The 14,214-nt window shown below is 25.3% G+C and overlaps 4 protein-coding genes across 6 annotated transcripts; 2 read left to right on the plus strand and 2 right to left on the minus strand.

Moving 5' to 3' along the window:
* Positions 1–2,584: 2,584 nt before the first annotated feature.
* Positions 2,585–11,681, minus strand: LOC129608930 (threonine aspartase 1). 3 transcript variants are annotated; one of them, XM_055520734.1, is made up of 7 exons: positions 11,560–11,681; positions 11,361–11,476; positions 11,256–11,303; positions 3,779–4,071; positions 3,405–3,710; positions 3,013–3,306; positions 2,585–2,930 (listed from the first exon to the last, which is right to left on the minus strand). In XM_055520734.1, exons 2-7 carry the CDS (start codon positions 11,386–11,388, stop codon positions 2,847–2,849), a joined length of 1,053 nt encoding a protein of 350 aa, XP_055376709.1. In that variant the 5' UTR covers positions 11,389–11,476; positions 11,560–11,681; the 3' UTR covers positions 2,585–2,846. The 3 variants fall into 3 exon arrangements, with proteins under 3 accessions (XP_055376709.1, XP_055376708.1, XP_055376710.1); XM_055520733.1 differs by lacking the exon at positions 11,560–11,681 and having other exon boundaries at positions 11,361–11,497; XM_055520735.1 differs by lacking the exons at positions 11,256–11,303; positions 11,361–11,476; positions 11,560–11,681 and adding an exon at positions 5,154–5,653.
* LOC129608928 (juvenile hormone epoxide hydrolase 1-like) lies at positions 5,780–8,196 on the plus strand. The gene is made up of 5 exons (XM_055520731.1): positions 5,780–5,921; positions 6,126–6,348; positions 6,423–6,622; positions 6,955–7,153; positions 7,220–8,196. The coding sequence occupies exons 2-5, from the start codon at positions 6,154–6,156 to the stop codon at positions 8,042–8,044; spliced, it is 1,419 nt and encodes a 472-aa protein (XP_055376706.1). The 5' UTR covers positions 5,780–5,921; positions 6,126–6,153; the 3' UTR covers positions 8,045–8,196.
* On the plus strand, positions 9,015–11,048 carry LOC129608929 (juvenile hormone epoxide hydrolase 2-like). Its single transcript, XM_055520732.1, has 4 exons — positions 9,015–9,262; positions 9,332–9,534; positions 9,804–10,011; positions 10,083–11,048. Exons 1-4 carry the CDS (start codon positions 9,068–9,070, stop codon positions 10,869–10,871), a joined length of 1,395 nt encoding a protein of 464 aa, XP_055376707.1. The 5' UTR covers positions 9,015–9,067; the 3' UTR covers positions 10,872–11,048.
* A 695-nt stretch (positions 11,682–12,376) lies between the features above and the next one.
* LOC129609142 (2-oxoisovalerate dehydrogenase subunit beta, mitochondrial) lies at positions 12,377–14,018 on the minus strand. The gene is made up of 5 exons (XM_055521037.1): positions 13,694–14,018; positions 13,493–13,633; positions 13,017–13,397; positions 12,870–12,962; positions 12,377–12,801 (listed from the first exon to the last, which is right to left on the minus strand). Exons 1-5 carry the CDS (start codon positions 13,949–13,951, stop codon positions 12,574–12,576), a joined length of 1,101 nt encoding a protein of 366 aa, XP_055377012.1. The 5' UTR covers positions 13,952–14,018; the 3' UTR covers positions 12,377–12,573.
* Between the last annotated feature and the right edge of the window lie 196 nt (positions 14,019–14,214).

The raw sequence follows: 14,214 nt of genomic DNA on the forward strand, positions 1-14,214 counted from the left end.
TTTAGAATGATTTTTATGCAATGTAAAAAACTAAAAAAATATGTACATATAATTATATAAATCTAAAATAAAATTGAAGACAAATTGAAATTCGTATCACAATTTTATTAAAATTATTCTAAAAGCATGTTTTTTTTAATATTATTTAGAGATTTAGATAATTTTTATTTTTACAACACTTAAAAACTTATTCGAATTTATATAATGTAAATAAATTTACCAATTTCAGCTTTAATTGGGAAATCAAATTTTACTCCAATATGCAAGGATGCCTTTTGAATCTCGAAATATAGAATCAAATAATTTTAAATAAATTTATTTAATTCTATTGAAAAAATTAAAAAACATTAATTCTTGCATCTCGAGTATTTGTGATATAAAAAAATATATGTACATCTTTTAATTAATAATGAAATAATATTTTAAAAATAATTATGTAATATAAAACAAAATATTTTTACATAATATTATATAAAACATAAAATCAGAATGTTCGTATATGTTATATAAATATTTAGTGTTTTACATAATATTCTACATGTAAACATGTTACACAAATATTAGTGTTTTACATAATACAGTATTTTTACATTTACATTTATAAACAATTATAATAATGTACTAAATGTTTGGTTTTTTTGAAAATTAATTGACAATGCTTATATTTCATTTTGCAAAAAAAAAAAAAAATCAATTATATATAGTTGTATACTTATGAAAAAAAATATTATTTTATTAAGGAGATTTTATTAAAATTATTATTAACAAATTTTATATTATTTTTATATAAATATACATAAATTCTTTCTAACACAGATATTTAGGTTTTTTTTTTTATCTTACTGTATTGTTAAGTAATTATTAACTAAATTTTAATATAAAAAATATAAAATAATTTGTAATTTTTAATTAATTACTATTTTTATAATTCAAAATACATATATATTATTTTCATTTATTTTTTCTTTTCACTTAATAAAATATTATTAAATAACGAAATAAAAAAAATGCTAAAATATAAAATATTAAGCAGATAATCAAAATTAAATTTAAGATTAAATAATATAAAAATCGTATATTTAAGTTAACAAAAATTAGCTGTCCAAATAAAAAATTAAATAAAAGTAATCTGCTACATTATTTTTTTTTAATCTGTAGAAGAAGAAGCAATTTTAGTTTTGTTTTGAACAATAACCACTTTGAAGTTTTATATATTCGATTAGGATTGAGAAAATCCTATGTAATATAACAATATAAAACAAAAAATTCTTCAAAATATTTTTGTTCTTATTTAAAAATAAATTTAAAAATAGTAAACTGCATTAAGGGATATTCGAAAATTCAGTTTTAAATTAGATATTAATATACAAAACTTTCAAATGCAACATCTTTGATAAATTTTCTTTTGTACAAAATAACCACGTTTGAAAATGGTATCATGCTTTTAAATGCTCCAAAAATATTTTAAATTTGAAAAAAATCACATAGAAAAATCTTAAATATTAAAAATCTGAAAAAGTAAACTACTAAAATAATTAGTTCCGGTAAAATCTGTAATGATGCAAAAAATCGTATCTAAGTTTTAAGTTAGAATTTTATCTGTATATGTATCCGAATTGTTAAACATTATTTGTTCTGTAGAAAGGAGCATACAATATTCATATGAACACTACAAAAAATTCAATACACCTTGAAATACACAGCTCTAGTTGTAACTATAATATAAATTGCCTATAAGACAACCGATGAATATAGTAACATTGTTTCCGACAATAAACAAAAATTAATTGTCTAAAATTGTTGACTAATTTTTTGATTTTAATATTTGAAACCGTAAATTAATTGTCTAAAATCTACATTGACCACTAAAAACACTATTAGTTGTATATTATCTAAATAAAATTTATTTATAATTAAATATTTTTGTTTCTGATAAATTCCGAAAAAAAGAAGGGTTATTCAAAACTGATATACTCAAATAAATGTATTTTAGTCAATATAAATTTTATCGACACATTTTATATTCTGCATACATATTAAACATAAATTTTTACTCAACTGGTAAGTGCTCCCGAATTATAGACAAAATCCAAGATGAAATTGTACAGACATCGTACATTATTTTAAGTATGTGTATTCCAAATAAAGAAGTTATAGGATTTGATCTTTGACAGTGGGCTCAGATTTGGGTTGCAAATGCCGGATTACATCACTGTGCCTATAAGGTTTCTTAAAATTTAATTATTTGAGATAAAAATTTATAAATTGTGTCATTTGCGGAAATGTGTTATGTATAGCTTATCTCTGATAAGCAAAGAATATTAAAAATATATTGTTAAATATTGCGAAATGAATTAAAGAATATAAATTATTGGAAACATATCCAAGAAAGTACAAATCTAAAAGTTCCATAATCTCAACTATTTCGCCAAAATTTTGATAAAACAAAAACATAATTTCAGAAAATAAAACTCTTTATTAAAATTTAAGAAAAAATGTTTTCTAATTATATTTTATACATTATTTTTGCTTAATTTTAATTTCAACTATTTGTAAAAACTAACCATTAATTTTGGTGAATATCAAATATCAAAACATATTTGATCAGATGGTTTATGTATAATAATGTCGTATAAATGGAACATTTTTGCAATAGCAAAATATTAAATACATATATGTAATTAGTAAATGCTTAAAATTTAATTAATTGAATACAATTATCGATTTGTATATTAGTATAGTTTTTTCCTGCTTCTACGAAAAAAAAATTAAAATAAATAAAAATGCCATTATATATATACACGTAAACATAATTTGTGATATAATTATCAACAAACATGTTGTGCTTATATAGGCAATTTAAAATTTTGCCCATTAACCACAATCGATTCTCCTGGTTTGCTATATGAAGGTAATGTTGAATTAACAAACTACAAAATAATAATTAATTAGTAAAATATAATGTAAAGAAAATTTTGTAAAAAAACTTCATATATGTATGTAAGTACTTACTTTTGGGTTCCTTTGAAAGGTTGACATATATCCGACACATAAAGAACGAGTTGTATGACTCCAAAGTACTTCGCCGTTATATGTTTTTGGATAATATACTAAGGAAAGTGCTCCACCATATAATTCACGTCCTTGAGGAACAAATGGTGATTCTAAAAATTTATCTTTAAAAGTTTTATGTAGAATTGTAGCCGGACAATCGTGTGAAGAATTTGACATGAGATCTTGTGATACTTCTTTGGCTAAAAATGTTTTCATAAGATATTCGCCGTTGCCAGTAGTACATGTAGATACCTAATCATATAAGTAGATATATGAAAATATTGTACATATTCATGTATATATAAAAAATATTTAAATATAAATGTGTATAACTAACTATAATTACATACCGATATATCTGGTGAATTTTGAGCCCAACAACCAGCCCCGTAGGTTGCTGCTTGGCCAATACGACCAGATACTTTTAAAACTAAACCACCTGAACTGCAGCCAGCTGCCGTATTTCCATTAGCATCTACACAAATTGCTCCAACTGTATCTAAATAATTTATTTGTATTTTATTTATATCTTCAAATCTAGCTACTTTTTCTTTATAATGATTATGTAAACGTTGTGCTCTTCCTGATATTAGTTGATCTTTTTCTAACATTATACAACCAACTTCTTGAGCATATTTTGTAGCACCATCGCCAGCCTATCAAAAAAATTTTTTTTTTAAATAGTTTGTGTGAGTAATTTGCAAAAAAATTAATTCTTATATACCATTGACATTGGGGGAATTCTTTCTAAAGCCAACATCCTAGATTGTCGTTCACATATTATTCGTGCTAAACTAATTGGATTTTTGACTAATGAAACATTTGTACAGGAACCAAATAATAATGTTGATCCATCCATAATTGATGCATCACATTCAACAGTTCCGTCCCATGTTAAATTTGAACCATAACCGGCATTTGTATTACCAGAATTTTCCAAGCATTTTATAGCTTCCTCACAGGCATCCAATGCACTTCCACCATTTCGAAAAACTTGGCATCCTCTCATGCAGGCCTCTTAAATTAAATTAATATACATTAAGAATTATAAGAATATATTATTTGAATTATAAATTAAAATGTGATAGTAATTATTTTATAAAATTGTATATTTAAAACTTAATTACAATAAAATTAATACAAATTATAAATAACTTGTATTAACTGTACCTACATATATTATTATTTTATGCAAATGAAAAAAAAACTTGTCTATACACTAATTATTACTAGAAATAATTACTTATATCAAATCATTATAAAATGCTTTAGTTTTGTTTTGAACAACAATAAAATTAAAAAAAAAAACAATTAAACGAATTAAAAAATTTCATATTCTTTGCATCAGTTACATAATTATACACATATTACGTTGTTTAGATCCAGTTAAGTTTTAAAAACCGGCCTTGTATATTGCTATTAAATAAAAAAAAGATGGAGATAAATTCAGATTTTAAGTAATTGATGCATTTTATTATATGTAGAGATACAACGATCACCTTTTGTAGCATTTCTAAAGATGGTTTTACAGCTGCAATATGTACGTACATACTATGTACTATAGTACAGATATACTGTACACTATAGTACTGTACTATAGTACAGTACTATAGTGTACAGATTTACATACGTACATATGTATGTACTATAGGTAAATCTGTTTTTAATCTTAAAACTAATTTAAATAATATAAATTATATTATTATATATGTATAAGTAGTTCAAATGAATGAATTAATTCATTTTATATAGCATTTTCAATAAAATTTAATGAATTTGTTAGAATTTTAACAGTAAGTATGTAAGTATTTGTTATTGATGTATACCTTCAATTAAAAGTTTTTAATATGTATATATATGTATGTATATGCACATAGATGGTATTAAAACGTCTTCTTAATTCTTGCATAAAACTCGAAGCTTAATGTGCACAGTACCCAATCAAATAGAATAAACACGAGCATTAGATAGTATTGCAGGTTATAATAAATATCAAATTTCTTTCAAAACAATATTAAATTACTTTATTTAGTTGTTTATAATCGACATATAGGGCATATCTAATCTCAATTTTGAATGTCAAAGTTTATTGCAATTACCTCAAATTTTGTTTTAATTTTATTTTTAACTAAAATTATACGCTATGTGTATGCTAAAGTACATATTTAAGTATGTAATTAATTTCGTCATATGGCCATTCTTCTTACTTTACTTAATGCAATTTACTTTGCTGTCCCCTAAATTCATAAACTAGCGCAATATTTTCTCATCATATTCCTTTTTTTCAATAGTACATAAAATTTAGAAACATTAATTTCTTTCTTTAATAAATGCCATTGAAATAATATCCTACATACTAATCTAATATACAATACCATATTTTTTTATTTCCTAAATCTCTGCTCTATCTCATAAATTTAACAAAAATACCTTAATAATTATAATTTATTTAATTTAAATATGAAATTTACGATAAAAAAATAATACACATAAAAAAGATTATAATATTTTGTTTTTCGTCATTTTTGTCATATTGATATTTAATAAAACAAGTCTAAAATTTTACAAGTATTGGATATTTCTATCTCTCTACCAACAATATTTGATATGATATACACACACAATTACGTCAACCAGAACAGAACGACTTTTTTGTGAGTTTCATTTCAATAGGACTTGAATTTCTCTTCTCTTCAATATATAAATTTTAATACAGTTGTTGTATCAGTTCCATACCGGTAGGTGAATCAAAAGGTTGTCTTTTATTTTTTTTTGTTATAATTTTATATTGTACTTTGGCATTAATAAAATTGCCGTGTACATTTTTATAGCTTATCTGGTCTTATTTTAAATAGCAAATTATATTGGTAAGCTTTAAATAATATATTATTTATAGAAACAAAAATGAATAATAGTAAAATTTCATATTTAAAGGCTAAAGTTAATGGTATAGTAACCTTGATATTTTTTACCTATCAAAAACAGGGTAGAAAAAATTGTTCTTTTTTAACATAATAAAAATTAAACTTGAAATTTTCTTAAATTTAATAAAAAAAAAATTTTTTTTTAAGGTAATACATACATTAATTAATTAATAAGATGGGTGTGTGTCTTAAGTTATTTGGAATAATATTAATTGCTTTTATTGCAATCATCTATCAAGGTTACGTCTACATTTCGAAGCCACTTGATGTACCAACATTTGATTTAAATGAATTCTGGGGGCCAGGTAGTAAATTAGAATATAAAGAAGATCCAACAATTGTATCTAATAAAATTCATTATCCTGATGAGGTATTCTTCTTTTTTTATATTTGTTTGTACATTTTGCTAAACTAATGCGTTCATACATATTTAAATTTTCTCAGGTTATCGAAGATTTACGAAAACAATTAAATAGAACTTGGATTTATCATGATCCATTAGAAAATGTTGGATTTGAGTATGGATTTAATACAAATAAATTAAAAGATGTCATAAAATATTGGCGCGATGATTATTTACCAAGATGGAGAGAACGTGAATCATTCTTGTGGAGTTTACCTCATTTAACAACAGAAATTCAAGGGTAAGGTTAAATTTTTATAATAATGAAATATGTACATATTTATTATTGAATTGTTTGATATGACACATTTTGTAAACCAATATTTCGAAAGTATGTACCATACAAGCAGCAGGCTTGTGGTTTTATTTATTATTATTTTATTATGCATTATGCATAAATACTTATTCAATATTTTAATTAAAAGAAGACAACTTTTCAATATTATGTAGAGTCCGGCGTTCATACAGCAGAATATTTAAAAAACTAATATTTAAAATAACAAAATATGTGTTTAGAAGTTTGTAATATATCATTTATAATTTTGTATATTCTTTTTGGTTTTTTAAATACAGACTTCGTATTCATTTTATTCAAACGAAAGTAGATGCAGCAACAAAAAAATCGAAAAAAGTATTCCCATTACTTTTGATACACGGTTGGCCAGGATCAGTACGTGAATTTTATGAATTAATTCCGAAATTGTCTGATAAAAATGAGGATTATGTATTTGAAGTTGTTGCTCCTAGCTTACCTGGATATGGATGGTCGCAAGTAAGACAAAAAAAAAATTACATTTTATGTAATTTTCCTCTTTAAGACTATATGCAATATTTTCAGGCTGCGTCAAAAAAAGGATTAGGTCCAGCAAAAATGGCTATTATCTTTCGTAATTTAATGTTACGTCTTGGCTATAATGAATTTTTCATACAAGGCGGTGATTGGGGAAGTATTATTGGAAGTCACATAGCAACAATATTTCCTAAAAATGTGCTTGGTTATCATTCAAATATGTGTGTAGCCAATTCTCCATTGGCAATGATAAAAGGATTTATTGCTTCATTTATACCATCTACATATGTTGAAAAAGCCTACGAAGATTTTTACTTTCCTTTAAAAGGCAATTTCTTTAAATTAATTGAAGAATCTGGTTATTTTCATATTCAATCTACAAAACCTGATACAATTGGTACAGCATTAACAGATAATCCAATAGGTTTAGCGGCTTATATATTAGAAAAATTTTCAACATGGACAAATATCAATTATCGTAAGTTAAAAGATGGCGGTTTGGAAAAAGATTTTCATATGGATGCTTTATTGGACAATATAATGATTTATTATTTAACCAATTCTATAACAACTTCCCAAAGGCTTTACGCGGAAGGTATCACAGAAACACTTAATACAGAAATGGGTCGTGTGCCAGCAAATCCACCTACAGGTTGTGCTCGTTTTCGATATGATTTAGCTCATTCACTTGATTGGCAACTTGAGGAAAAATTTCCAAATTTAATTCATAGCAAACATTATCCAGATGGCGGTCATTTTATTGCAATGCAAAAGCCAGAAATATTGCATAGAGATTTTATTGAATTTATTAGGAAATCATTGGAATTTCATAAAAAAAATAAAATTTCGGCAGAAAAAAAAGTTAAAGCTTAAGTTGTAGAGTATTAATAATAAAATAATTACATACTTTTACTCATCTTAATTTTTTCTTTTTTGTCACGCATGTAATTAAAATTGGTTTATTTTTGTTTAAGAAGGTTCTTGTAATAAAAAATTTTTTTTTAATAAAAGTTTAATTAAGATAAGGAGTTTTTTTCATTATGTTCTAACAAAGCAAGCAATTTACATTCTTGCATCTTTATAAATGTTTTCGAACAATGTTTTGGTAATCTTTGCTCCTTTTTAAGCTTTATAAATGAGTTATTTAAACGCTTTTATTACAGTAAAGTAAAATTAAAACGTCATACATATAAGCATAAAGAAGAAAAGTAATATAAAAGAAAAAGTAGTATAAAAATTTTCTAAACAGAGTTGTGCTACAAAGAAATAAAAGTTTATCACATTATCGTAAGCACATCATCGCTTATTTAATTTATAATAGTACTAGAACGTTAAAAATCATACAAATATTTTCGTAAAAATTCATTTAAATTTTTGATAAATTAAATACATTGTTTATTGCTAGAATTTTTTATTCTTAATAAACTACCTTTATTTTTTATTAGTATTTCTTAATATTCTCCTATTCATTAGTATTTAATAAAAATGAATTTAATAAAAAGATAATAAAACGGAAAAAAATGATAACAATTATAATTATAATATGTAATTAGTAAAAAGAATGACAAACATTTAAAAAAAATTTATCAATTTTTTAGTTTTTTGTTGCTCCCTGAATTTTGATCATAACATAGTTAACGAAAAGCTTTTTAAATATTTCACCAATACCTAAATAAAAGAATATAAGAAAATTAAGAGAAAAAATTCAAATTGCAAGCTATCTATTATATTTTTTATGATTACACATTATTATGTATAGGTATGTACATTATGTACATATGATATGAATTTGATTACATAATTTTTAAAGTAACAAAAAACTATTAGTAAAGTTTTAATCGCCCTATAAGCAACACAATTTTTATTTTTTATAACAAAAATTATTGTCAAAAAAATATGGGACTTTTATGGAAGGCAAATTTAGTTGTCATTGGCATTATTGCAGCTCTATGCCATCGATTTTATATTAATTATTTTAGTTCAGTAGATTTGCCAAATTTTAATTATAATGAATATTGGGGCAAAGGTGATGAAAACTTTTATAAAGAGGATACCTCAATTAAACAATTTAAAATTGTTTTTGAAGATAAAGTAAAGCTAAGTACATATTTTAGTAATATAACAAAATTTAAAAAATTTCACACAATATAAAACGGATAGGTAATAAATGATTTGAAGCAACAGTTAAATAGAGACATTGAATTCTTACCATCGTATGAAGATCATCCATCTTTTCAATATGGTTTTAATGCAGCTAAGTTAAAAGATATTATAAAATATTGGCGAGATGATTATATACCACGTTATAAAGAAAGACAGGATTTTTTTAATCAATTTCAACATTTTACAACTCAAATTCAAGGGTATGTTTTGTAGACAAAATAAAAAACAATTGTATTCAAATAATTTTTATGAAAATTTAATTTTCAAGCACAATCTATTATTATAAAATTCAATAACGGTCAAATTCGTTAAGATTTACGATCACATAATATTATATAATACGAGTACTTAATAAACAAAAAAGCTTTGAAACTTAAATTTTCATAGATATTACATTCAATAAGAATTTAATATTTTACTGGACTGAATCAAGCACAAAATATGTATACATAACATATTGTAATTTTAGTTTAAAAATACATTTTTTTCATGAGAAAGTTCCCGAAATTTATAAAAAATCAAAAAAAGTGTATCCTATATTGATATTACATGGGTGGCCGGGATCTGTTCGTGAATTTTACGAGCTAGTTTTAATTTTTAAAAAATTTAATAGAGAAAACAAGGATTATGCTTTTGAAGTTGTTGTACCAAGTCTACCTGGTTTTGGATGGTCCGAAGTAATGTGATTTTATATACATATTTCAATTTGCAATTAATTAAAAAAAAAAACATATATTGTGATTATTAGGCAGCTTCAAAATCAGGAATGGGACCTGCTCATATAGCTATTGTTCTTCGAAATTTAATGTTACGGTTAGGATATGAAAAATTCTATGTTCAAGGAGGAGATTGGGGTTCTGTGATTGGAAGTGCTTTGGCAACTATTTTTAAAGAAAATATATATGGGTATCACAGCAATTTATGTACATTTGGAACAACCAAAGCTAATTTAAAATTAACTATTGCGAAATTATTCCCAAAATACTTTTTCGAAGAAGATTTTTATGATTTCTACCCGTCGATTTTAGAAAATTTGCCAACATTGATAGAAGAGACTGGTTATTTCCATTTGCAAGCAACAAAACCAGATACAATCGGAATAGCATTATCACATAATCCTTTTGGGTTAGCAGCTTATATTTTAGAAAAATTTTCAACAGGTACAAACATGCTATTTAAAAATTTACCAGATGGCGGATTGACAAAACACTTCACAATGGATGCTTTAATTGATAATTTAATGGTTTACTACTTAACAAATAGTATTCAATCGTCAGTTAGGATTTATGCTGAAGCAATGACTGATAAATACCGAGCGTTAGATTTAGATCGTGTTATTAGCGATGCACCATATGGTTGCGCAAGCTTTCAACATGATATTGGGCATAGTTTTGATTGGCAAATAAAAGATAAATATCCAAACTTAAAGCATCACACTTATTACAGAAATATTGGGCATTTTGCTGCATTACAGGCACCTGAAGTTTTGTTTAAAGATATAATTGAATTTGCCCAAAAAACACTTGAGATATCGTAACAATAATACATATGAATGTACCTGTTCACTGAAATATTTTTATATGCATTTGCTGTTCTTAAATTTTACATGTATTGATAAAAACACATTGTTATGTACATATAAATTTTAAATGAAAATTTCAATTATGGTTATTGATTGATCATAATAAAGCAATTTTTTACTTTTTAAAGAACATTTTCATTTGTTTGCATTTCGTGTTATACCGTTATGGCGTTAAGTAATTTAATATAATGTGTAACAATCATTATATTCCAACATAAAATACGATTGATATTAAAATTACATAAAGAAATATTTCCAAAAAGTTATAATTATGTATTATAAAATTTATAGTCGCTTTAATACTATATTGTATATAGTATGTGTGTAATATTTCCTTACCTTTAATAACTCTTTGATACCTGGCATCATCAGAACAGTTCCCTGCTCCTACAATATATTATACTAAAATATAAAACACATATGTATGTTTATCAAATTTAGTACCTGTATGAACTGCAACAAAACCTGCCATTACTTTCGTAATCGATTGATAATAAAAAATTTTAAGTGCTTTTTAAATTTTTCATTTCTATATACATTATACGACTTCTTTGCAATGTCTAAAAGTAAACAAGATCAAACTGTCGACTAATATAAATTGTCATTTTGTGTTGTCATAATAGGAGTACAGGGTTTGACATACCAAAAATCAAGGCCTGAGACCTTGACAATTACATCAAAATTTCAAACTTCATTTATGCTTTTTTAATTTATGTATGGCTACGTTTACACGACGACTTCTGCTTTAATGGTTGATCTACGTTTGATTGTTCTTGCCGAAAAAGCTTACTCACAACGTAAATAAAATAGATCTTAACTATAGATGCAAAAGTAGTTAAGCCCCAAATTATATCAAATATGAAAAATTGAAATCGATGGTTAACGTTAAATAACAAAGAAAAGAAAAGAAAACTTACTAAAAAAAAATAGCTAGGTATATATGCCATATGTGTTTATTAATTTGGTTAGTTTCCGCAAAAGAAAGTATGTATGCAACAAAATACATACGTACATTCACTTTTAATGTTTGGTAACTTTAGTTGTAACTTTTAGATTAGCTCTTCAAAGCATTGTCCAATCCGTAATGTTTTCTTGAAAATTCTTAAAGAAAGTTAAGAATTAAACAAAGTTTCTCTCATGCAAATAAAGAAGCCAAAGTTCGAAATTGTTTTTTTTTTTTAATTTTTCTTAGTGGTGGTATAAAAGTAATAAAATATTGAAGATTATGGGAAAATTAAAACTACTTACCTCCTAGTCAGTAGTCACACATCAAAATCAACGCTTATACATTATATACCGCCAATTTGTTTGTTTTTACTAACTGTCATTTTCTTTAGGTCAGCCAAAAATTTACCAATAGCAACTGTGTTCGTTTTGATAGCAATAAGGCAACAACTTCTTACGGCATACATAAATTCATAAATTTTCTGCTCTCAAAATCTATGTAACAAAACCATATGTTGCATACATATTAACTTTATTTTTTACATATCTATATACACATTTACAAAATATTTCAAACTTTTATTTATATATGTATGTATGTACATGTATAAACATAAACGTTTAATACCTGTAAACAAAAATTTTAAATGCATCCGTTTCAATATTCAATGGTCTATTTTTTAAAATACGATTACGTAGGAACCGATAGGTACTAAAATCTAATAACTTTTTCTACAGCATCTAAGCATCTGAATTTTGTTGGCAAATAAAAAGGCTCAAAAACATGGGGGAAGGGAGTATCCCAACCAGTTACTCTTTGAACTGGGGCTTCTAAATGTAAAAAACAGGATTCTTGTATTGTGGCAGCCACTTCAGCTCCAAAACCACTTGTAAGAGGAGCCTCATGAGAAACAATTGCCCTTCCAGTTTTTTTAACCGACTAGAACGATAAAAATTTTTGTTTTACCTTTTCTGATTTTTGGTTAACGTATATTATTTTTAACTCACCTTACACACAGTTTCGCTATCCCATGGTAATATTGATACCAAATCTATAACTTCACAATTTACACCATATTTTTCTTTAGCCATATCGGCTACCTAAATTTATTTAAAGATTTTTTTGAATTTACCAATAATTATTTCAATTCTCACCTCTAATAACACATGGACTTGAGTTCCCCAACCAATTAGAGTACAATCTCCTCCAACTCTTAATGTATCTGCTTTGCCGATTTCAGATTCGTATGCAATTTTAGGAACTTCTTCCACAGCCATTCTATATAAAATTTTTGGCTCAAGAACTATGCAAGGATCTTTATCTCTAATACATGCTAATAGCAATCCTTTAGCTTTAATTGGTCCTCTAGGTATAACAACTTTCAGACCTGGTGTATGCGCAAAGTATGCCTCAGGACTTTGAGAATGATACAAAGCACCATGGCCAACAGCACCACATGGTGCTCTTATTGTCAAGGATCCACAATCAAATTGATTTCCGCTTCTGTATCTATACTTTGCTGCCTCATTTACTATCTAAAATATAATAATAAATTAATTACTTCATTTTTTTAATTACACTTACTTATATTATTAAAATTCAAACATTTTCAGTTGATTTTTTTTCAAACCTGATCAAATGCTGGAAAAATATAATCCGCAAATTGTATTTCAGCTATGGCTGTGGTACCTGTGTTTGCAATTCCAATGCCAAATCCCACAATTCCTTGTTCACAGAGAGGAGTATTAAATACGCGATATTTACCATATTTCTAAAAAATTCTATATGTAGATAAATGGGGACTAATGTTGAATATAATCGTTTTTTGTACCTTTTGTAAATTCATTGAACATCTAAAAACCCCACCAAAAGCAACATCTTCACCAAACAGAAGAGCAGTTTCATCTTCTTCTAGGGCCAAGTCCAATGAGTTATTAATTGCTTGAAACATGTTCATCGAAATTTTTTCTCCTTGCACTGGGCAAGTTAAATCTGCCCTATATGTAAAATTTGTACGTTTAGGTGTTTTAAAAACTAATTTAGGAAAATGTTGAATTATTTGGCATCCTTTAGCAATTATAGATGACATTATTTATAATAAAATTATATTGTTAAAGGAGAAGGTTAATTATTTAGTAAGAAATGAAAAAATCTAATTATTTTGACAAATAATTAACAAATCGATCGAACTTTGAAAGATGATCGTATGTTATGTTGGCTCTTATCAAATTTAGAAATGCCAAATCACACAAATAATCTTTAAATTTACATTATGTCGTTAGATTTTTGATTGATAAGGAAGAATAATTTACTTTTCAGTTTTTTTTTAATTCTTTTTTATATACCTACAAA

The sequence above is a fragment of the Condylostylus longicornis genome, unplaced genomic scaffold (assembly GCF_029603195.1).
Source record: "Condylostylus longicornis isolate FDR11 unplaced genomic scaffold, ASM2960319v2 ptg000038l, whole genome shotgun sequence".
In the NCBI taxonomy this organism is placed as follows: domain Eukaryota; kingdom Metazoa; phylum Arthropoda; class Insecta; order Diptera; family Dolichopodidae; genus Condylostylus; species Condylostylus longicornis.

Bases quoted from the DNA above. Each gene is read 5' to 3' on its own strand.
- LOC129608928 (XM_055520731.1), top strand. From the start codon at position 6,154: ATGGGTGTGTGTCTTAAGTTATTTGGAATAATATTAATTGCTTTTATT. The intron at 6,349-6,422 runs GTATTCTTCTTT...AAATTTTCTCAG, and splicing joins AAATTCATTATCCTGATGAG to GTTATCGAAGATTTACGAAA. The intron at 7,154-7,219 runs GTAAGACAAAAA...CAATATTTTCAG, and splicing joins CTGGATATGGATGGTCGCAA to GCTGCGTCAAAAAAAGGATT.
- LOC129608929 (XM_055520732.1), top strand. From the start codon at position 9,068: ATGGGACTTTTATGGAAGGCAAATTTAGTTGTCATTGGCATTATTGCA. The intron at 9,263-9,331 runs GTAAAGCTAAGT...TAAAACGGATAG, and splicing joins AAATTGTTTTTGAAGATAAA to GTAATAAATGATTTGAAGCA. The intron at 10,012-10,082 runs GTAATGTGATTT...TGTGATTATTAG, and splicing joins CTGGTTTTGGATGGTCCGAA to GCAGCTTCAAAATCAGGAAT.
- LOC129608930 (XM_055520734.1), bottom strand. From the start codon at position 11,388: ATGGCAGGTTTTGTTGCAGTTCATACAG. The intron at 3,711-3,778 runs GTATATAAGAAT...TTTTTTTGATAG, and splicing joins GAATTCCCCCAATGTCAATG to GCTGGCGATGGTGCTACAAA. The intron at 2,931-3,012 runs GTAAGTACTTAC...ATTATTTTGTAG, and splicing joins CCTTTCAAAGGAACCCAAAA to TTTGTTAATTCAACATTACC.
- LOC129609142 (XM_055521037.1), bottom strand. From the start codon at position 13,951: ATGTCATCTATAATTGCTAAAGGATGCCAAATAATTCAACATTTTCCT. The intron at 13,634-13,693 runs GTACAAAAAACG...AGAATTTTTTAG, and splicing joins GTTCAATGAATTTACAAAAG to AAATATGGTAAATATCGCGT. The intron at 13,398-13,492 runs GTTTGAAAAAAA...ATTATATTTTAG, and splicing joins TTTTTCCAGCATTTGATCAG to ATAGTAAATGAGGCAGCAAA.